The following is a 19,246-nucleotide window of genomic DNA, read 5'->3' on the forward strand; positions in this document are numbered from 1 at the left end:
CAGTTTTTTAACCTTTCCTCATAGGTCAGGTTTTCTAAAACTTTTTATCTTTTTTTGTTGCTATCCAATTTAACCCCATTTTTCTTAAAGTGCAGTGCCCGGAACTGGACAAAGTACTTCAGCTGTGGCCTCACCAGTGCCAAGTAGAGTAGGACAATTATCTCCTGGGTCATACATACAACACTCCAGTTAATTCACCCCAAAAGGAGATTGCCCTATTTCATAACTACATCAAATTGCTGACTCATATTCAATTTGTGATCTACTATAGCCCCCAAATCTTTTTCAGCTGTACCGCCTAGCCAGTTATTCCCCATTTTGTAGTTGTGCATTTGATTTTTTCTTCTTAAATGTAGTACTTTGCACTTGTCTTTACTCAATTTCATCTTCTTGTTTTCAGGACAAATCTCCAATTTGTCCAGGTTATTTTGAATTCTAATCCCTTCCTCCAAAGTGCTTGGAACCCCTCCCAGCATGGTGTCATTTGCAAGTTTTATAAGCATATTCTCCACTCCAATATCCAAGTCATTAATTAAAATATTGAACATTCTATACATATATAGTAAATATTCAAAGCATATTCTAATATCAAATAAATAATATTGAGAAAGACTAAGGAAATGTGAACCCTTATGGGAAGGATCCTGACATTTTAAGATGATAGGAATTAGCCAAGGTGGCCTATTGGTGCTGACAGCAGGGTAATTCTTTAATAACTACTGTAACACACCTCATGATATACATTTCTTTATTCGAGAGCATCTGGAACCTTCTCAAGCCCCAATTTTCCTTCCTCCATTGTGATTACCTCTCTCTCACATGAGCGCAAACACACACACACTTTCCTAGACTCACTGTACTACTGAAATTGCCAGCTTTAAATTACCTGGTAGAGAAGTAATAAATACCTTGATTTAAAATGTCAAGGCACAGCAGTACTTTTCTTCTTCATGCACTTAAAAGCTGCCAGACTGAATCATGGATCTGTCAGTCAGGACATGATAGGTAGGATATGAAAAAGATTTAAAGAACAAGAACGACAATGTGTCCAATTTTGACACACCCTCTGGGGAAGGGACTAGTAACAGAAGGTATTACCCTCACTGATCCCTCGCCTCCACCTTCCTTATTCAAATGATTTTATCTCATCCACAGACCAACACTTGCTCCCTTTCTAACTGCCCTTTGATAGAGAAGCTTCATCCTTGAAAAAAGTGTCATATGCCATTTGAGGTGGGTGTTTCAACAGTAACACTGTATATATTTACATAGTACCTTTCACCCTAGTGTGTCAAAATGCTTTAATGCAAAAATTGGCCAACCAAGCCACACAACATACCAAAGAAGTAGGAGTATTAATACATTCATTTTTCCCAATGAGTAAAAATCAGGCACAGAAAGGTTGTAATATCCCCAAAGATCTCAGTAGCAGAGCTAGAAAAGAACCCGGAGTCAACCCTATCCTGCCCCCTCCTCACATTCTGACAACTACACCTCTTTTCCTTATCCCTTCTACAGATTCTATTCCTTGTTAGTACATTCACACAGTTAAAATAGCAGAGAACATATACAAAATAGATACATTTATAATATGGAAACTAGCTAATAAAATATGCAGAATAAAAGATTGACAGCACCCCTGAGACAGAATTATTATAGCATTTGCTAGTAGTGAATGCTCCAGTAAAGGTTAGACTGGGAACAGTATCTAAATTTATTTTCAGTTGCTGTTCACTCAAACTGGTTTTGCACATTTTCCAAAAGGGATTTATTTTGAAAAGTTTAAGCTAAATCAGGTTCAGCCATTTTTGTGGCAGGAGGCAATCCATGTTCCAAATGAAATTTTGACGTTCACATAGCCACAAACTTCTTTTTTTAGTCCTTTGTCAGAAAACAAATGTGAAAAAAAACAAGCAAACATTCTGTATTTGTAAGATCATGCTTATAATCTGTACCGGTATTTATGCATATAACAAGAATTTACCATTTGTTTCTTTCTGACTTAACTTAAAGCCACATCAGTTAGGATGTATTGCTAAATTATTTAGCAATGTATCTCTGCACTAAATCAATTTTTTAAAAATGTCCTGGCTTCTGATGGCTTGATTTCTTAACTTTAACTTGACATTAATTCTAGCTTCTGTACTTATTTACTTACAGATCTTGTAACTTCCCTATATGAAAATGTACAACCTGCAAAATCATTTATTTTGGAAGAAGATATAAACTCCACAAAAGTGAAATCTGCAGACAACTGTTGATTGCCTCCACTGCTGGATAAAAATAAGTCCTGATTTTTAGCAATATCCTACATTTTTACAGGCTGAAATACTGGCTTGTAGACTAATTGGGCAACATAGATGACAGATAAGACCCCTTCTGAAATCTGGCCTAAAATGGTACAGGTGACAATATTCAAATAATTGTTTATCAAAAATCCCCCCAGAAAAACTATATAGTTGGTTGTAATTAGTCTCTGTATGTACTTAAATAAGATCAAACCGTTGGCTGAAATTCAGTTTTAAGAGAAGTAACATTCACTCCAATCCCCCCTCCCCTTTTTATATATATAAAAACCCTTCCTTCTGGATTCACTTTAATGAACAACTGATCGAAACTGCATCCCGAGGGAGAAAACAGAACTGTGACTTCCACTTTGATCTCTTCCCCATGGAGAAATTCACTCCCTGCCTAGCTTGCAAGATGTTCATTTGATTGACATTTGCTCTGATGTGCAAACTGCTTTGAACTTCAGACATTTAATTCCCATCAGGCTGCAGTCATTTTTATTCTCCTTCAACGGGATTTACAAGCAGGAGATCAGCAAATGCAGAAGATAAAATAAATTTGCAGGAGCTTTGAATCTTACATCAAAACAGTGTTGAAGTGAGCTCCAATTGGATTTCATTCGGCCTCAATTCAGTGTAAATCAACTTCTGTGCAATTTCAGTTTAGAAAAAATAAGGGAACGTTTATAAAAGTGACACATATCTGATGGGGTTTGTCTATTGTATTAAGGTCGATTTCTTTTCTCTCACTCTTTGTTTAATTTCCTGTAAGGGTGGTTTTGGTGGATAAATGCAGCTATGTAATACATTCACTCAAAATTCAGCATTTTCTTTAAAATTCTCAAACTGCCATGTTTTATTGATAGCAAGACATACTTTCTACTCATATATTTTATTTATTTATATATATACACACACACACACACACACACACACACACACACACACACACACACACACACATACTGTAGGATTTAAATATTTAAATAGTTTGGGAAAGAAACAGTGGTTTTGATTTTTGTTTTTTTAAAGTTAAGTGAAAACGGCCTCACAGGCAAATCTACTGATGGAGGCCCCAATTCAGCAAGATACGTAAGCAAGTGCCAGAGTAGCAGCCGTGTTAGTCTGTATCCGCAAAAAGAACAGGAGTACTTGTGGCACTTTAGAGACTAACAATTTTATTTCAGCATAAGCTTTCGTGGGCTACAGCTCACTTCTTCGGATGCAAGAGCGTAACTTTAAGCATATGAGTAGTATCATTGACTTCAAGCACGCTTTCTGTCACATATAAAGAAGGTAAATTATCTGAGTCATGTGCTTGGGAGAAATACTGCAACACAGCAGTGCATATATTGACACAAGCTGCTGTAGCAAACCCCTCTCTAGCCTGAAGCACAGGCACACTTCCTCCCACAAAGGAAAAGTTACATTCCAAGACAGCCAGTTCCTCAATGCCCGTTAATTTGAAAGTCTGTTTCTATACATGTAACTCCAAGGCTTACACTACAGAAGCCTTCCAGATTCCCTGAACACCCACAGCCATCTTTGTTAGTCTGGTCAGCTCTGCCAACACAGTGTAAATTTCCTTTAGTAGGGTCCAATCCAGTTCTCTTTTGGAAGTGCAGCACTTTAAATACTAGCTAGAGCAATACATTTTAAAGGAACTGATGGGATTTCCCCTTATCTCCCACTTAACTGCTCATGAGAGGAAGGCTAAACAAAGAAAGAGCTGTGATAAAATTGAACAGCGTTAGCAAATATTTAACCACCTGTTTAAAAAGGAGAAAAGTCCAGCCCACTTCTGAAGGAACTATCACATTCATAAAGTAAATGATCTTCAAAAACAAGTTTGTAGGTTTACTTATTTAAACAGCTACACTAATGGATGTATTGCAAAGTTGTCAAGTAATATGTCACACTGATAAGTATTACTCCATTCTATCTTTTCACAAATTGAGACAGATAAAAGCATTCCATAAACTCTTATCAGTAGTGGGGACTAAAGCACAGAAAACAGACCTCAAGCACCCCAAAGGTGTGTAAACAATGTCAGCTAAATATAGGGAAAAGTTGCATACTCTTAACATGAAACAAATACCATCACAGAGTACTTTAAATAAATATTTTTGGAGACTCCTAAAATAATTTTATATAAAAATTAGTAATGAAACTTATTTCTCCCAGGCAGAGGGAGGGGTCTGCACCTGTGTTCGAGTGCACGCATATGCCGCACACTCATGCAAATAAGTTCCTCATTGCTCTCAGGGATGACCCACTGTGGCCAGGTGCAGAATGCCATGGATACAGGATTGCTGGGGAGGGGTTTTTAAAGTATGGGGGAGAGAGAGGGGAAACCCAGATTGGGTTAGAGATAATTTTCTCTCTATCTAGCAGGAAGTTAGTTCTCTGCCTCTTCTTTTCTTGAGTGAATGGTAGCTCCTATGAAGATTAAGAAACTGACAAGCCCCTGGAAATGGAGTCCTGTCTTCAGGACAAGGATGGAGTAGGCAGCAGCAGAACTAGCTCCTTCATGTTACCCCCACACATACATTTGGGTAAGAGGTTGGGATCTCTTCTTTCTGAAATAACTCTTACTGCAGTTATCCATGGCTTTGTGATCCCCAGACTGCACTACTGCAATGTGCTCTATGGCCCCAAGGTACTTATCTCTACACTGCAAAAACAGACCTGCAGCCGCGAGTCCCAGAGAACCAGGTCAGGCCAACTGCCTTGCACAACAGGGCTGAAAATAGCAGTACAGACATTTGGGCTCCGGTTTCGAGACCCACGCCCCAACTCTGGGTTTCAGAGGCTGGGCTCCAGGCTGGGCCCTTATGTCTACAGTGCTATTTATAGCACCATAGTGCAGTGGTTCTCAAACTTTTGTATTGGTGACCCCTTTCACACAGCAAGCCTCCGAGTGTGACCTCCCCATATAAATTAAAAATATTTTTTTATATTTAACATTATTATAAATGCTGGAGGCAAAGCGGGGTTTGGGGTGCAGGCTGATAGCTCGCAGCCCCCCATGTAATAACCTCGCAACCCCCCGAGAGGTCACGACCCCCAGTTTGAGAATCCCTGCCATAGCGTGTGCCTGAGTCAGCTGACCCAGGCTCTGAGACCGATTGCCACGTTTCTGGGTTTTTTTGCAGTGTAGACATACCCTAAGTGTCGTGGGACTACTCACAGGCATAAATACTTTGTTGAAATGGGCCCCATTTCAATAAAGTATTTATGCCTGTGAGTAGTCCCACGACACTTAGGGTATGTCTACACTGCAAAAAAACCCACTCAGAAGAATCAGCTAGTGCAGAACATGGCTGCCACTGTCTTTGGACCCAATCATGCAAGAAGCCATCTCTCTCCCAGGGGACCTGAAATATAGCTAGGCAATACATCTTTAGTCCTTGAAATCAATGGAAGCTAAAGCCCAGGGAGGAGGGTGGGCATCAGATCCTGAACTCCAGCCTCAAAGCACTGTCTACACAGCTATTTTAGAGCCCTAGCGCGAGTCCCGTTAGCCCGTGTCTGTCAACCTGGGCTGGGTGGCTTGTTCCCAGTCACTCCAAAATGCTGCATAGACCATCACCGTAAATGGTTTGTGCTAATCAAAACTCTCCTTCCTAAGCAAAGACAGAGTACAGGGCATCTGTGCAGGCTCAGGCTGAAGTAGCATCCATGGCCTTCTGGGCAGCCCATGCATTGCTGGGCTATTGGATCCATGTAACTGTCGGTTAACTAGCCACAACCTCCCATCCTCAGGCCTATTGTGAAACTGTGCTTCATGGTGTAAAGCAGATGCAGAGACATCCCTGTGTTACCTCTCCCATGTGCCATAAAGTGGGCTGCTTCTGCTGCATCTTGGCCCCTTACTTAAGCCAGAAGATTTGGTCCTAAGAAATCGACCTTGCATGAGCTGACCATGCAGACCCTGCTACTGCACGCTACAAGTTCTATAGTGTGCTTTGATCCATCCCACTTTGAAACAGGAATAGATCAAAGTGCACTATGGTACTTTAAGTGCATGTGAACAGGATTCAATGGACAAGAAGCCTACAGACAAATGTAATGGAAGTGTACCACAGGCTAGTATGAGGTCAACTTACCTGCCAGCTTGGAGTACTAACTGTCCTTATAGATAAGCCCATAATGAGACCTCATTTGGTATATGCACTCAGTTCTAATTGCCTTTTTCAATACAGAAATACAGTGGAAGGCAACCAACATTATTCCAGGGTTCAGGATTTTAAATTCAACATATGCCGAAATGACTATAAAATACACAGCTCTAATACCCAGGACAACATGTCACACTTGGAACGAAGTTAACCAAATTTTAACTAATATTTAAAGGATGTTAATTGAAAAAAATTCTGCCTGAGAATGTTGTACTCGGTATAATAAACAACACCCTGGGCCCCAATGTCCAAGTTCATTTCATGTGAGTGCATTCTGTGCCGGTATGGAGCCCTACTGACTTCGGTGGGGCTCTGTATGGCTGTCGTGGTGAATCTGTATGCAAATCTGTAACTGCAGGATCAGAACTTAAGTCAAGGCCAATAAATAAATAAATCCTCTCTATTTTTACAGCTCATTTACTTTGTGCATTTGACAGCACTTTATGTTTAACTTATTTCCACTGTTTTGTTGACGGTCTGTTAGAGCCCCTTTCGTATACAGTACTAACGGGATGACCTCACTCTGATGCACTGCTCTGGGAGAAACTCACATGTAAATCCTACAAGAAGGGATTTACTAGTAGCTGCAGTTATATTAAAGCAAGACTGCCAAATCAGCACACAGATAAATGGGCAACTTGCATCCTTAGAGTTTCCAAACTACTTAATTTGTGTTTCCTTGGTAGAGGAGTGTTTTAAGCATTATAAATGGGCGATGTAGTCTTATGCAATAGGGTTTTATTAAGTCAAGGAGCAACATAATTCAATTAAACAGTGTTTTTATAAAAAAAAAACCAAAAAAAACAAAACCACCACCCCAATTCAATCATAAACTATGTCTGGAGCCTGCATGACATCTGTTTTTCATGGATTCTTCAGGCTCCTTTAATGTGGAAACCCAAGCTTAATTTTTCCCAGGAGGTGTTATGAGATTAAAAGATCCATACTATTTTCCCCTCTCCGCCTTCTCTACCACACAGCAGGCTAGCTGTCCTTCTAGCTGAGAAGGGCTGGGCACAGATTTATCTGCCTCTCATCAACATTCTTCTGGTTGGTTGGAGTAGTGATATGTGCTCTCTCTTCCAAGGGCTCAGTGTGCTGGCACGGCAGTGTTCCCAGTCTTTTAAAGCCTTGGAACAGGGAACAAGCTCAAATCCGTAATTCTGATCTCCTGACCGCTGATATACTTCGTTACCATTGGACTGCCTTGGCCAATACCATGTTTTTACACCTTCTGCTTCTGTCCTAAGCTGAGACGGCTTGCAAACCACCTGTCTGACATTAGCCCCTTTCTGCTCTGCAAAAAGCCCAGAGGCAGATGTAATGGAAGGTGGGAAAGGCTGGCCAATCACATGCTCTCTCTCACCAGGGGAATGCTCCTTCAAAAAGGACCTTAATCTTGACTCCTATCAGCAGTAGAAAACAGACCTTATGAGTTCATTTGTTCAGGGAGTGATAATTTGACTACCAGTTTTTCCTCCCCAGCAATACAGAGTTATAACCACTGATCCATATAGAAGGAACATTTTAGGATGTTGGAAAATCGCTAGGAAAGAAGTAGACCCCCCCATCCCCAACCCAAGGGGATTTCTGGTTCTTTAGAGGTCATCCAAGGGGGCTTGCTAACTTGCTTAATGAGGTAAATCATGTCCTCATTATTATAGTGTACTACAGGGAATTCTTCTTGGGGTTGACTTTTAAGTTCCTTTGAGAGAGCAGACTGAATCTCCCCAAGAATTCAGGTGCAAGAGGTACACTAGGCTTTGGAGTTAACAAAGGGCCCAGACTCAGGACATGCAAAACCTCGTGTCTGGAGCTACCCGACTGTGGAGGCAGAGACCCCTCTCAGAGAATGTAGGCCTGATCTATCTGAGCCTTGGGAAGACACCCATGGAAGTCCTACTGCAAATTTCTGTGGGTCTTGAAGTACTTTATGAATCACTCCACTGAAGAAAAATTGGTCTGTACGTGATGCACTTGCATAACGCTTTCATCCCCCCGTCCCGCCCCCCCATTACATATTGCTATTTTCTTCTGTATTTAAACCTTGCTGAAGTGCAGTTGTGAATGCAAGCAGATGCACCTGAAGCAGAGAAACACAAAGTCTGGCGAAGAAAGGTACAATGCTCTGTGACTCTGATTCAGGAGTCCATCTCTATTTAGCAAAGCACTTAACTGTGTATTTAACTTTATGTGATTAAATCCCACTAACATACAGCACATGCTTAAATACTTTGCTAAATAGGGATGGATTTAAGCATATGCTAAAATGCTTTGCTGAATTGGAGAAGTTGGTGCCAAAACTGCTCAACAGCCACTTATTGCTCTGCCTTGGTGAGAGGACTTGAAGTAGAGTGTAAGTGTGAGAGTGAGAGAGCGAGAAAGAGAATTTTCTGAAACAAAAAACATTCCTTTGCACACACTCCCCTCTGGGGAGAGGATGAATGAACAAACACATGACAGGATGTCAAGTCACATTGCTTAGTGCACTACTGGAAAGCACTCAGATACTACAGTGATGAGTGTGGTATAAGAACCTATACAGAAGAGAACAGTACAGATTGGGGGCTCCAAGTCCAAGAAATAGTGTTCTGTGTTCCCCATTCTGACAGGACAGCAGCAGTTACCCAACAAATTATAATTTGAATTCTGTCATACACTCATTCCATGATTCTGGTACATTAACGCCAGCTGTGTATTAGCATGGTTGCTGCTGCTGCTAAATATAAACAGCCCTCAACTGCACTTGGAACACAGTGGGTGGCAGGGTCAGATGACAAATATATTTTCAAACTTACATTGCAAGTACAATAAAATACAAATTACAAATACAAAAATACTACTTGTCAGTGTCTTGGAAAGCAATCTGTAGTGTTTTCCAATGAATCCTGTATCAGTGCAATTCTAGAAATCTTAAACATTACCCAGAGGTATGGTTTAACAAGCCTGTATAAAACCAGCTGTTCATATCAAACTTCCTCACACACAGTTATAAATATTGTTCATTTGGACTCTGCACGATATGAGCTTTATCTCCAGTTCTACATAATGGCAATAAACTACACATTGTTTTCATTGCCATCTCTCACTACTTTAATTAAAGTAGAGACTAAAATGTCAAGCTTATTTTATGTTGAATTTCCTATTTTATTGGTTCTATTTCCTTTTTATTGGTTTATATTTACTACCCGATTGCTGTACTCTTGTGTTTTCATTCATCTTAAGCAATATAGCCATGTATACATTTTACTTCTAAACCAATGCTCAGATTGCCAAGCTATATACCAACAATAAACTGTCACACTTTAATCATCTTTGTCAAAATAAAACCCTCCTCTTTCATGCACAAACACAAAAAACCCACTATTCCATTAATCAGTTTTTTTATACTAGCCTGCTACCAATACTTCATTCCAATTTTCCATAAGACGCTGGCAAAATTCCACAGTACTGAAATTACAAAAGGTTGGAGGAGAAATATATGGAAAATTGACTATAAAAATAAATGCTAACAATTTGGCTTCTGATTACATACAGAACTGAAATGGCTATGCTTTCTATTGGTGTCTGGCAATAATTTGATTCAATAATTTGATTTCTTTGGAGTTCTCTTACACTAGTCAAGATGCTTGAGTTATGCTCCCGCCTTTACCACCAGGTAGAGACAAAGAGTGAAGTATTAAATGGTGTCATGTCCTTTGTTTAAGAAGGTCTTACGGCTTGATGTCCTAAAAAATAAATTATAACTAAATTATAACTACAGTGCAGAAGCATTCATAGTATGGGGTGATGTGTTTAGACCAGTGATGGGAAACCTGCGGTAATCTGATTGTGGGCCGCGAGACATTTTGCTGATGTTGACTGTCCGCAGGCATGGTCCCCCGCAGCTCCCAGTGGCCGCGGTTCGCCGTTTCCAGCCAATGGGAGCTGTGGAAAACGATGGCCAGCACGTCCCTGCAGCCCACAAGATTCCTCTCCTCTTATGGGCTTATAAGTCGACAGCACAGTACATAATGGAGGTAGCAGTCTTCCTGACTCTTCAAATAGACAGTCTGAAACAAATGTCTCTGACAGCTGTGAACTTTTTCACCTCCCTGTTCATCACACTGGGGTGTTAACTCTAAGACCCAATAATGCCACCTTAAATGTCAACGTTAACTATTCCTTTGCCGATCATTTTAGCAGATTAGGTGAGAAGGGGGACTGATGCCCACAAAATGGAATTGGGAGTTGCTGCAGGGAAAGAAAGAAAGAAAGAAAGAAAGAAAGAAAGAAAGAAGGAAAGCGGAGAGAAAAAGGAAGAGAAATAAAGGACAGAAATCAATGTTCACAAAAGTAAAGATACTACTTTTGAATGATGTGAATGATGCTGAATGTGACAATAAGGCAGTTAATAAATAGTAACACTAATGAAAACAAAGGTTTGTTCTATAAAAGGCTATATTTTACTCCTTTTCTTTGTATAACCTTTCATTGATACCTGTGGGATATCTCCTGTGAATTTAGGGTAGTTACATAGTTCTGCATAATAATCCTGGCCCCAGGATCATAATTTCATATTCAGTTTGGCCTTCTCCATAGAATTAGTTGGATGACCCTGTCAAACAAGAGCAGACAACCAACTGGGAACCACTTAACTGATTCAGTATTATTCTGCCCACTAATCAGTATCAGAGAGAATATCTTTAATAGAACACTCTCACCTGCTTCTTCTAGGTTTTATTAGCAGTGGCTCCTATTTATTTATTTTTAAATCACTTACTGTGAGGAATTCGTAATTTGGATCCATGAACATTTTACACTGTCAATAGATTTGAGGTTCCAAGTTGCTTCTAGGCTAACTCATTTTGTTAGGACAAAGCTAAAGTAAATGTAGAGCCTATGAAAAGTGCCAAAATAGCACTAGAGACTGACGCCCTCTATTAATTAACAAAGACTATGCAACATGGGCAATGGGCTTACGAGTTTCACCCATACCACCTCCATCTCATCCCCCACTGCAAATGCTCTTGATTGGCAGGACCATTTCTAAGAGATGAGAGGGTAGCTCAGTTTCCATTCTATTCTAATCCTTTGCTTCTTTGCTGAGGCTGCCAAAATATCGTTAATTAGCATTAGTTGCGTTAGTATTTTGATGTGGGCATCTGTCCACTCAGAACTGGATTGAGACCACCAAACTTGCTTCACACAGACCACTGAACAGTGATGTAAGAGCTTATTTGTAACCATCTGGGGCCTAACCATGTTGAGGTTGGGGCCCATATTCCAATTCAAATAAATACAAACAAAACAGGTAACGTTTTCCAACACACCTGAAACCATGCCATAACCCTGGATTATAGCTGTGCTCAGACATCTGAATATAGTGAATAATTACGTTTTATTAATATATTTCCATTCCTAAGTAAACACATGTTAATGTGATACCTCTACAAAGTTGGACACATAATGAATGCAGCTTGCAGAATTGCCTTTAACACATCTTAATCCAACCCATCTTTCTCTTCCGGAAAGGCTGTTTAATCCAGTCTGGGTTTCAAAATCTAAGATCTCTGGGTTGAACTTTCTCTAGTGCACTTTATAACAAGCCAGAAATTACTTACTTCATCATTTACACCCACTAAAATAAGAGAAGCTGGGACTCCAAAATAAATCAGCCAATGATTTCATTACAGAGAAAACGGTTACATGGAAAACCAGAGCTGCAATATCCATAGAATCATAGAATATCAGGGTTGGAAGGGACCTCAGGAGGTCATCTAGTCCAACCCCCTGCTCAAAGCAGGACCAATTCCAAACTAAATCATCCCAGCCAGGGCTTTGTCAAGCCTGACCTTAAAAACCTCTAAGGAAGGAGATTCCACCACCTCCCTAGGTAACCCATTCCGGTGCTTCACCACCCTCCTAGTGAAAAAGTTTTTCCTAATATCCAACCTAAATCTCCCCCACTGCAACTTGACACCATTACTCCTTGTTCGGTCATCTGCTACCACTGAGAATAGTCTAGATCCATCCTCTTTCGAACCCCAGCTATCAAATCCCCCCTCATTCTTCTCTTCTGCAGACTAAACAATCCCAGTTCCCTCAGCCTCTCCTCATAAGTCATGTGCTCCAGCCCCCAAATCATTTTTGTTGCCCTCTGCTGGACTCTTTCCAATTTCTCCACATCCTTCTTGTAGTGTGGGGCCCAAAACTGGACACAGTACTCCAGATGAGGCCTCACCAATGTCGAATAGAGGGGAATGATCACTTCCCTCAGTCTGCTGGCAATGCTCCTACTTATACAGCCCCAAATGCTGTTAGCCTTTTGGCAACAAGGGCACACTGTTGACTCATATCCAGCTTCTCGTCCACTGTAACCCCTAGGTCCTTTTCTGCAGAACTGCTTCCTAGCCATTCGGTCCCTAGTCTGTAACAGTGAATGGGATTCTTCCGTCCTAAGTGCAGGACTCTGCACTTGTCCTTGTTGAACCTCATCAGGTTTCTTTTGGCCCAATCCTCTAATTTGTCTAGGTCCCTCTGTATCCTATCCCTACCCTCCAGCGTATCTACCACTCCTCCCAGTTTAGTGTCATCTGCAAACTTGCTGATAGTGCAGTCCACGCCATCCTCCAGATCATTAATGAAGATATTGAACAAAACCGGCCCCAGGACCGACCCTTGGGGCACTCCACTTGATACTGGTTGCCCACTAGACATGGAGCCATTGATCACAACCCGTTGAGCCCAACAATCTAGCCAGCTTTCTATCCACCTTATAGTCCATTCATCCAGCCCATACTTCTTTAACTTGCTGGCAAGAATACTGTGGGAGATCGTATCAAAAGCTTTGCTAAAGTCAAGGTTAACACATCCACTGCTTTCCCCTCATCCACAGACCCAGTTATCTCCTCATAGAAGGCAATTAGGTTAGTCAGGCATGACTTGCCCTTGGTGAATCCATGCTGACTGTTCCTGATCACTTTCCTCTCCTCTAAGTGCTTCAGAATTGATTCCTTGAGGACCTGCTCCATAATTTTTCACCCCTCACTTCAGTATAGCTACACTGAAGAGTATTGTACTCTACAATGAATCCCTTTGAAATAAATGGGTCTACTCACAGAGTAAGAGACTACTTAATGTAATTAAGAGCGACACAATCTGGCCTAACAATATTGGTAAGAGCAGGATCAGGACTACTGTTTTGTCATTTTCCAGTGGCCACAAGAGTGGCAGACAACACAGACTTTATTGCAAGCACTTTAATCCTGTACTATCAGTCTTTCCTTTTCCACAACTTTATTGAAAGCATAAGTAATCTTAGCACTAAATACTTACTCCATCATAGACGGTGGAATAGTACAGCAGTCTTGGATTGCAGTCAGGGGTGATGTCAGATGAGCAGTATATGAAGCTTCCACTACTTGCTTATTGCGATTCACTACATCCAAGTAACGGTTAAACTTCTCCCGAATTTTTTTTGCCAGCTGAAAACAAAAATACTTAAAATTAAATCAAAGACTCTTTGTAGTATCTTCTGCCATGCTAATGAATCAGTGTTAAAGGAAAAACAAACTGCATACATTAAAGCTAAAAATTCCAGGCTTTATGCAACATATCAGTTAATTTTCACTGTGCAGGTTGAAATAGTCATCATGTGAGTCATAAAATGGCCATACTAAGCAATCCATACAAAATGCTAAAATATAGTTACTGTCTTGCAACTGATACCCAAAAATTTCCCCCTTTTCAGTCATGCTAATTTAGCTCTAGTTGAACCAGACGTCATGAAAAATCACTAATTTTGCACTGTGGAAAATATACTTTAAAATGCATTAAAAATAACAATGTGTTGTAGCTGTATTGGTCGCAGGATATTAGAGAGACAAGGTGGATCGGGTAATATCTTTTATTGGACCAACTTCTTTATTGGACCCAGACCAGAAGGAGAGCTCTGTGTAAGCTCAAAAGCATGTCTTTCTCACCAACAGAAGTTGGTCCAATAAAAGATATTCCCTTATTCATCTTGTCTCTCTTAAAAGTAATGCATCAGAGTACCTTCATTTAATTGTTTTAAATGAAAACTGGTACATAGCTCTCAGCCTTTGAAAGTTACCCAAACTTCATTCTCATATTTTAGTCCTCCCCTCTTCTAGCACAGGACCTGACCTAACTCCATTTCAAGTCAGTGAGAGTCTTTCCACTGCTGTCAGTCGGAGTTGGATCAGATCCTTTGTGCAGTGCGTAAGGATACTGCTGCTGCATTTACCATCTAACACAAGTATTTCAAACAATTTTTTCCTGAGAAGGCCAAACGAAAATATGATGGAGATTTAACTAAACCGACCAATATTATTAAACATAAGTACTTAAGGGTGGGCCCCTAAATCCATATTTAGGGTCCTAAATAAACAGCCTGAGCACCCCAAGTTGTACTGATTTCACTGGCAGATGTGGGTGCTTAGTGCCTTAAAAAATGGGGACTCTTGCTGAATTTAGGAGCTTGACTTTAGGCACTCTTTATTTGGTAATTTTGGCTATTCTCTTTACATCTCTCTTTTACCAGTTTACTGCCAGTAGTGAATATTCAAAAATGCTTCACTTCACATTTTAATTAACTGTATCTTCAGAGCTGAAGAAAGTTCTTTAATTACTATAAGTACACCATTTTGCTCCCTTCCAACTCCAACACCTCAGCTAAAGAAATGACCAGACAACACTAGTAAATTTGTACATTGAGAAATGCAATTGGTCAGTTCAGATCTCCAGGACTGACAAATGTCTTTCCTAACTATTACTAATGGAACATTTCATCATGATTTACTTTCTTATATGAATAATAAGGCCCATACTGATAACAGCAATGAATTTGCCTCCATTGTTCCATCAAATGTACAGCTCAATTACAGGTCTCCAAGGAACATAGTTTTTAACAGACTACTGCTCAAATGAAATGACTTGTAGAATTATATCTAATTGGTTTTGTAGAATGATTTATTACTACCACACCAGAGGAGTACTAATCGCTTCCCTATTACATCTCTTTCAATTGTCAGATAATACGTAGCTGAGTAGGTTCTCTCTTTTTCTGTTTTCAGGCCAACTTTATTTTTGATTAACCGTATTCATCAGCCTATTAAATATAACACTGGAATACCTAGCTCTCCTAAAAAATATACAAGCCAAAATTTCTAAAATATCATGTTTCAATACTGTCTTGAGAACATTTTTCTCTCAGTTTGGGCAACTGAATGGCTGTGGTCAAGCTTTCATTAATTATTAAAAATTATGGGGAGCAGAGAGAGGTTTGAGCCGGCTGATAAAAATGGACGATGCAACTAACTGTAACAAAAAAATTTACACAAACCACATGTAGAAAAAAGTACAAAAAACACTTATTTAAATTAAAATGTTAGTTTTTTGTTAACTGAATACGGTACGTAGTGAATTTTTGTCACAGAATTTGCTTTTTTACGTTAGCAGTTCAACTGGTAATAAAACCCATGTCCCTATGAGCAACTATCCCTCTGTACATTCACCAAAGTCTACAAGTCTGACAAATATTTTTGCAGAATTGTCTGTACCACCAAACATAGGGATTCCACTGAGAAGCTGATGTAACTTATATAACACCTTCCCATCAGCTGATCTCAAAATGATTCACACTCATTTTTCTAAGCTACCCAACACCTCCTGTAGTTGACAAGTATTGTCACCCACACTTTATGAATGAGGCACAGAAAGGAGTTGCCTAAGATCACAGAAAGCTGCAATTTGCAAACAATCTTCTGATACAGTGGGGCATTGTGTGGTGTGAGACAGAAAATTCAGAGAGGCCTAGAGACCAAGTGGCTGAAGGAAGAAGATCACAGTACATGAACCCAGACCCGCCACTACTGTTCAGGCTTACAATCTTCCATGTTCAAAACAGAACAGATTGAAAGAACTATGTCAAGACCAAACCTGCTGTAAAGAACTAAAGAATGTACAGCATTTGTCACCACCTGTGCCCATTTGATTCCCACACAAAAAAGTGTATCAAGGGCAAACCAACTGTGAAAAAAAGGTAGGGATTATGAGGTTATTGGCCTAGTGGACAGGGGACGGAGGGGGAACAAGTAAATGTGATATATCTGGATTTTAGTAAGGCTTTTGACACAGTCCCACACGACACTCTCATAAGCAAACTAAGGAAATGCGTTCTAGATGAAATTACTATAAGGTGAGATCATAACTAGTTGAAAAAAATGGTTCTCGGTCAAACTGGGAGAACGTATCTAGTGGGATTCTGCAGGGGTCAGTCCTGGTTCTGGTACTATTCACTATTTTCATTAATGACTTGGATAATGGAGTAGAGAGTATGCTTATAAAATTTGTGGATGACGCTAAACTGGGATGGATTGCAAGCACTTTGGAGGTTAGGATTAGATAACCATTTTGTGTTATGATGCTACCTATGTGTAATGCATTTCAACTGTCACCATTTGACAAATCAGAGAATTGGTCATAATTCAACAAGATGAAATTCAATAAAGAAAAGTAAAAAGTACTTCATTTAGGAAGAAAAAAATCAAATGCACAACTGCAAAATGGGGAATAGCAGACTAGATGGCAGTATTGCTGAAAAGGATCTGAGGGTTATAGTGGATCATAACTGAATGAGTCAACAATTTGATGCAGCTGCGTAAAAGGCTAACTCTCCTTCGGGGATGTATTAACAGGAGTGTAAGACACAGGACGTAATTGTCCTGCTCTACACGCCACTGGTGAGACTTCAGCTGCAGTACTTTGTCCAGTTCTGGGCACCACACTTTAGGAAAGATGTGGATAAAAACTGGGCATGTTTATTCTTCCGAAAAGACGACTGAGGGGGGACCTGAGAACAGTCTTCAAATATGGTACGGGCTGTTATAAAGAGGATAGGTTTCAGTAGTAGCCGTGTTAGTCTGTATCAGAAAAAAAAAACAAAAAAAAAAACGAGGAGTCCTTGTGGCACCTGAGAGACTAACAAATTTATTTGGGCATAAGCTTTCGTGAAGTGGGTTCTAGCCCACGAAAGCTTATGCCCAAATAAATTTGTTAGAGGATGGTGTTCTCTATGTCCACTGAAGGCAAGACAAGTACTGTAGTAATGGAGCTTAATCTGTAGCAAGGGAGATTTAGGTTACATATTAAGAAAAGCTTTCTAATTACAAGGGTAGTTAAACTCTGGAATAGGCTTCCAAAGGAGATTGTGGAATTGCCATCACTGGAGGTTTTTAAGAACGGTTTTGACAAACACCTGTCAGGGCTGGTTTAGGTTTACTTGATCCTGCCTCAGTGCTAGAGAATAGACTTGATGACCTCTCAAGTCCCTTTGAGCTTTATATTTCGAAGATACTATGAAAACAAATTTTGAAACCTCGAACTTTGCTGTGAAATGGAATAGTCTTCCTCCTTTCAGCTCTTGTCACAGTCCCCTTCAACTCAACTTAAAAAAAAATATTTTTCTTTTTGCTATTCAACTTTTATCTAATACACCTCTACCTCAATATAACGCTGTCCTCGGGAGCCAAAAATCTTACCGCGTTATAGGTGAAACCGCATTATATTGAACTTGCTTTGATCCACCGGAGTGCGCAGCCCCGCCCCCCCGGAGCACTGCTTTACCGCGTTATATCCAAATTCGTGTTATATCGGGTCACGTTATATCGGGGTAGAGGTGTACTTATGTTTCTACATTTTCCCCTTTTCCTTATGGAAGTGATACTGAATAACGATGACCCGGTATTTTTTAGTTACCAGTCAGGTTAAACAATAACACCATTTTGTGTTATGATGCTACCTATGTGTAATGCATTTCAAATGTCACCATCTCTACTGACAATGTTTCATCACATCATCAGTGAATTTCACTTTAATTTTTCCAGAGACATTTTTCTCATTGTGTATTCCCTTAGAGCCTTTTTAAAGCTCCTTTTACTTCTAAGCACTACATCTCTGAAGTCTTCTTTTTTTGGGGGGGGGGGAGAAGGGGGCTAGGAGGGTGTTCAGAGAAAGGAAAGCTACTGAACACACTTTATTTATGGCTGTATCTTAAAGTTAAATACATGTTAAATGTCAAAGACTGTATTCAAAATATGTATCAATGAATTTGACAAGCATGGATGATATAAGTGACTTACACCAGGGGATTAACATCCAGGAAAGTTTCACTTGTATGTTGAAGAATGTATTTAATATCTTATTTTTGAATTCCTTATGAGTCATAATATTTTTGACATCATGACTTTATAGATATCTTGGGGATTCATGAAGTCTTGTATTCTAGACCATCTCATAAATGATATTTACTCTTCTGTATCCCTTTTATTCTTAAAAGGCCCATTGCCATCCTCCATACTCAGAGCAGACCACTGAGTTCTGCTTGAGTTAAGCACCTCAGGCTCACAACCATCCCAAGCTATTTGTAAATTGATACTATTACAGACTATAATAATAATAATAAATAATTAATGGAAATATCCCATCTCCTAGAACTGGAAGGGACCTTGACAGGTCATCAAGTCCAGCCCCCTGCCTTCACTAGCAGGACCAAGTACTGATTTTGCCCCAGATCCCCAAGTGGCCCCCTCAAGGATTGAACTCACAACCCTGGGTTTAGCAGGCCAATGCTCAAACCACTGAGCTATCCCTCCCCCCCCTCAGATTGTTATCAATATCATTCAGAGAAATGAGAACCATTTTTACCAATATATGAAGTACCAGCAATTCTCCTTTTCTTAAAATAATGAGAGCCCAGTTCAGGTTCCCGGTCTT

At 40.0% G+C, this 19,246-nt stretch overlaps 1 protein-coding gene across 2 annotated transcripts in view; it reads right to left on the bottom strand.

Moving 5' to 3' along the window:
• The window catches only part of LOC112121707 (VWFA and cache domain-containing protein 1), a 199,782-nt gene that overhangs the window by 85,856 nt on the left and 94,680 nt on the right, over positions 1-19,246 (bottom strand). For both annotated transcript variants that reach the window (XM_026655677.2, XM_026655676.2), the window contains exon 3: positions 13,787-13,935. In XM_026655677.2, the coding sequence (XP_026511462.1) occupies positions 13,787-13,935 (149 nt within the window). The remainder of the gene's footprint in view (positions 1-13,786; positions 13,936-19,246) is intronic.

The sequence above is a fragment of the Terrapene carolina genome, unplaced genomic scaffold (assembly GCF_002925995.2).
Source record: "Terrapene carolina triunguis isolate 2854851 unplaced genomic scaffold, T_m_triunguis-2.0 Scaffold210, whole genome shotgun sequence".
NCBI classification, from domain to species: domain Eukaryota; kingdom Metazoa; phylum Chordata; order Testudines; family Emydidae; genus Terrapene; species Terrapene triunguis.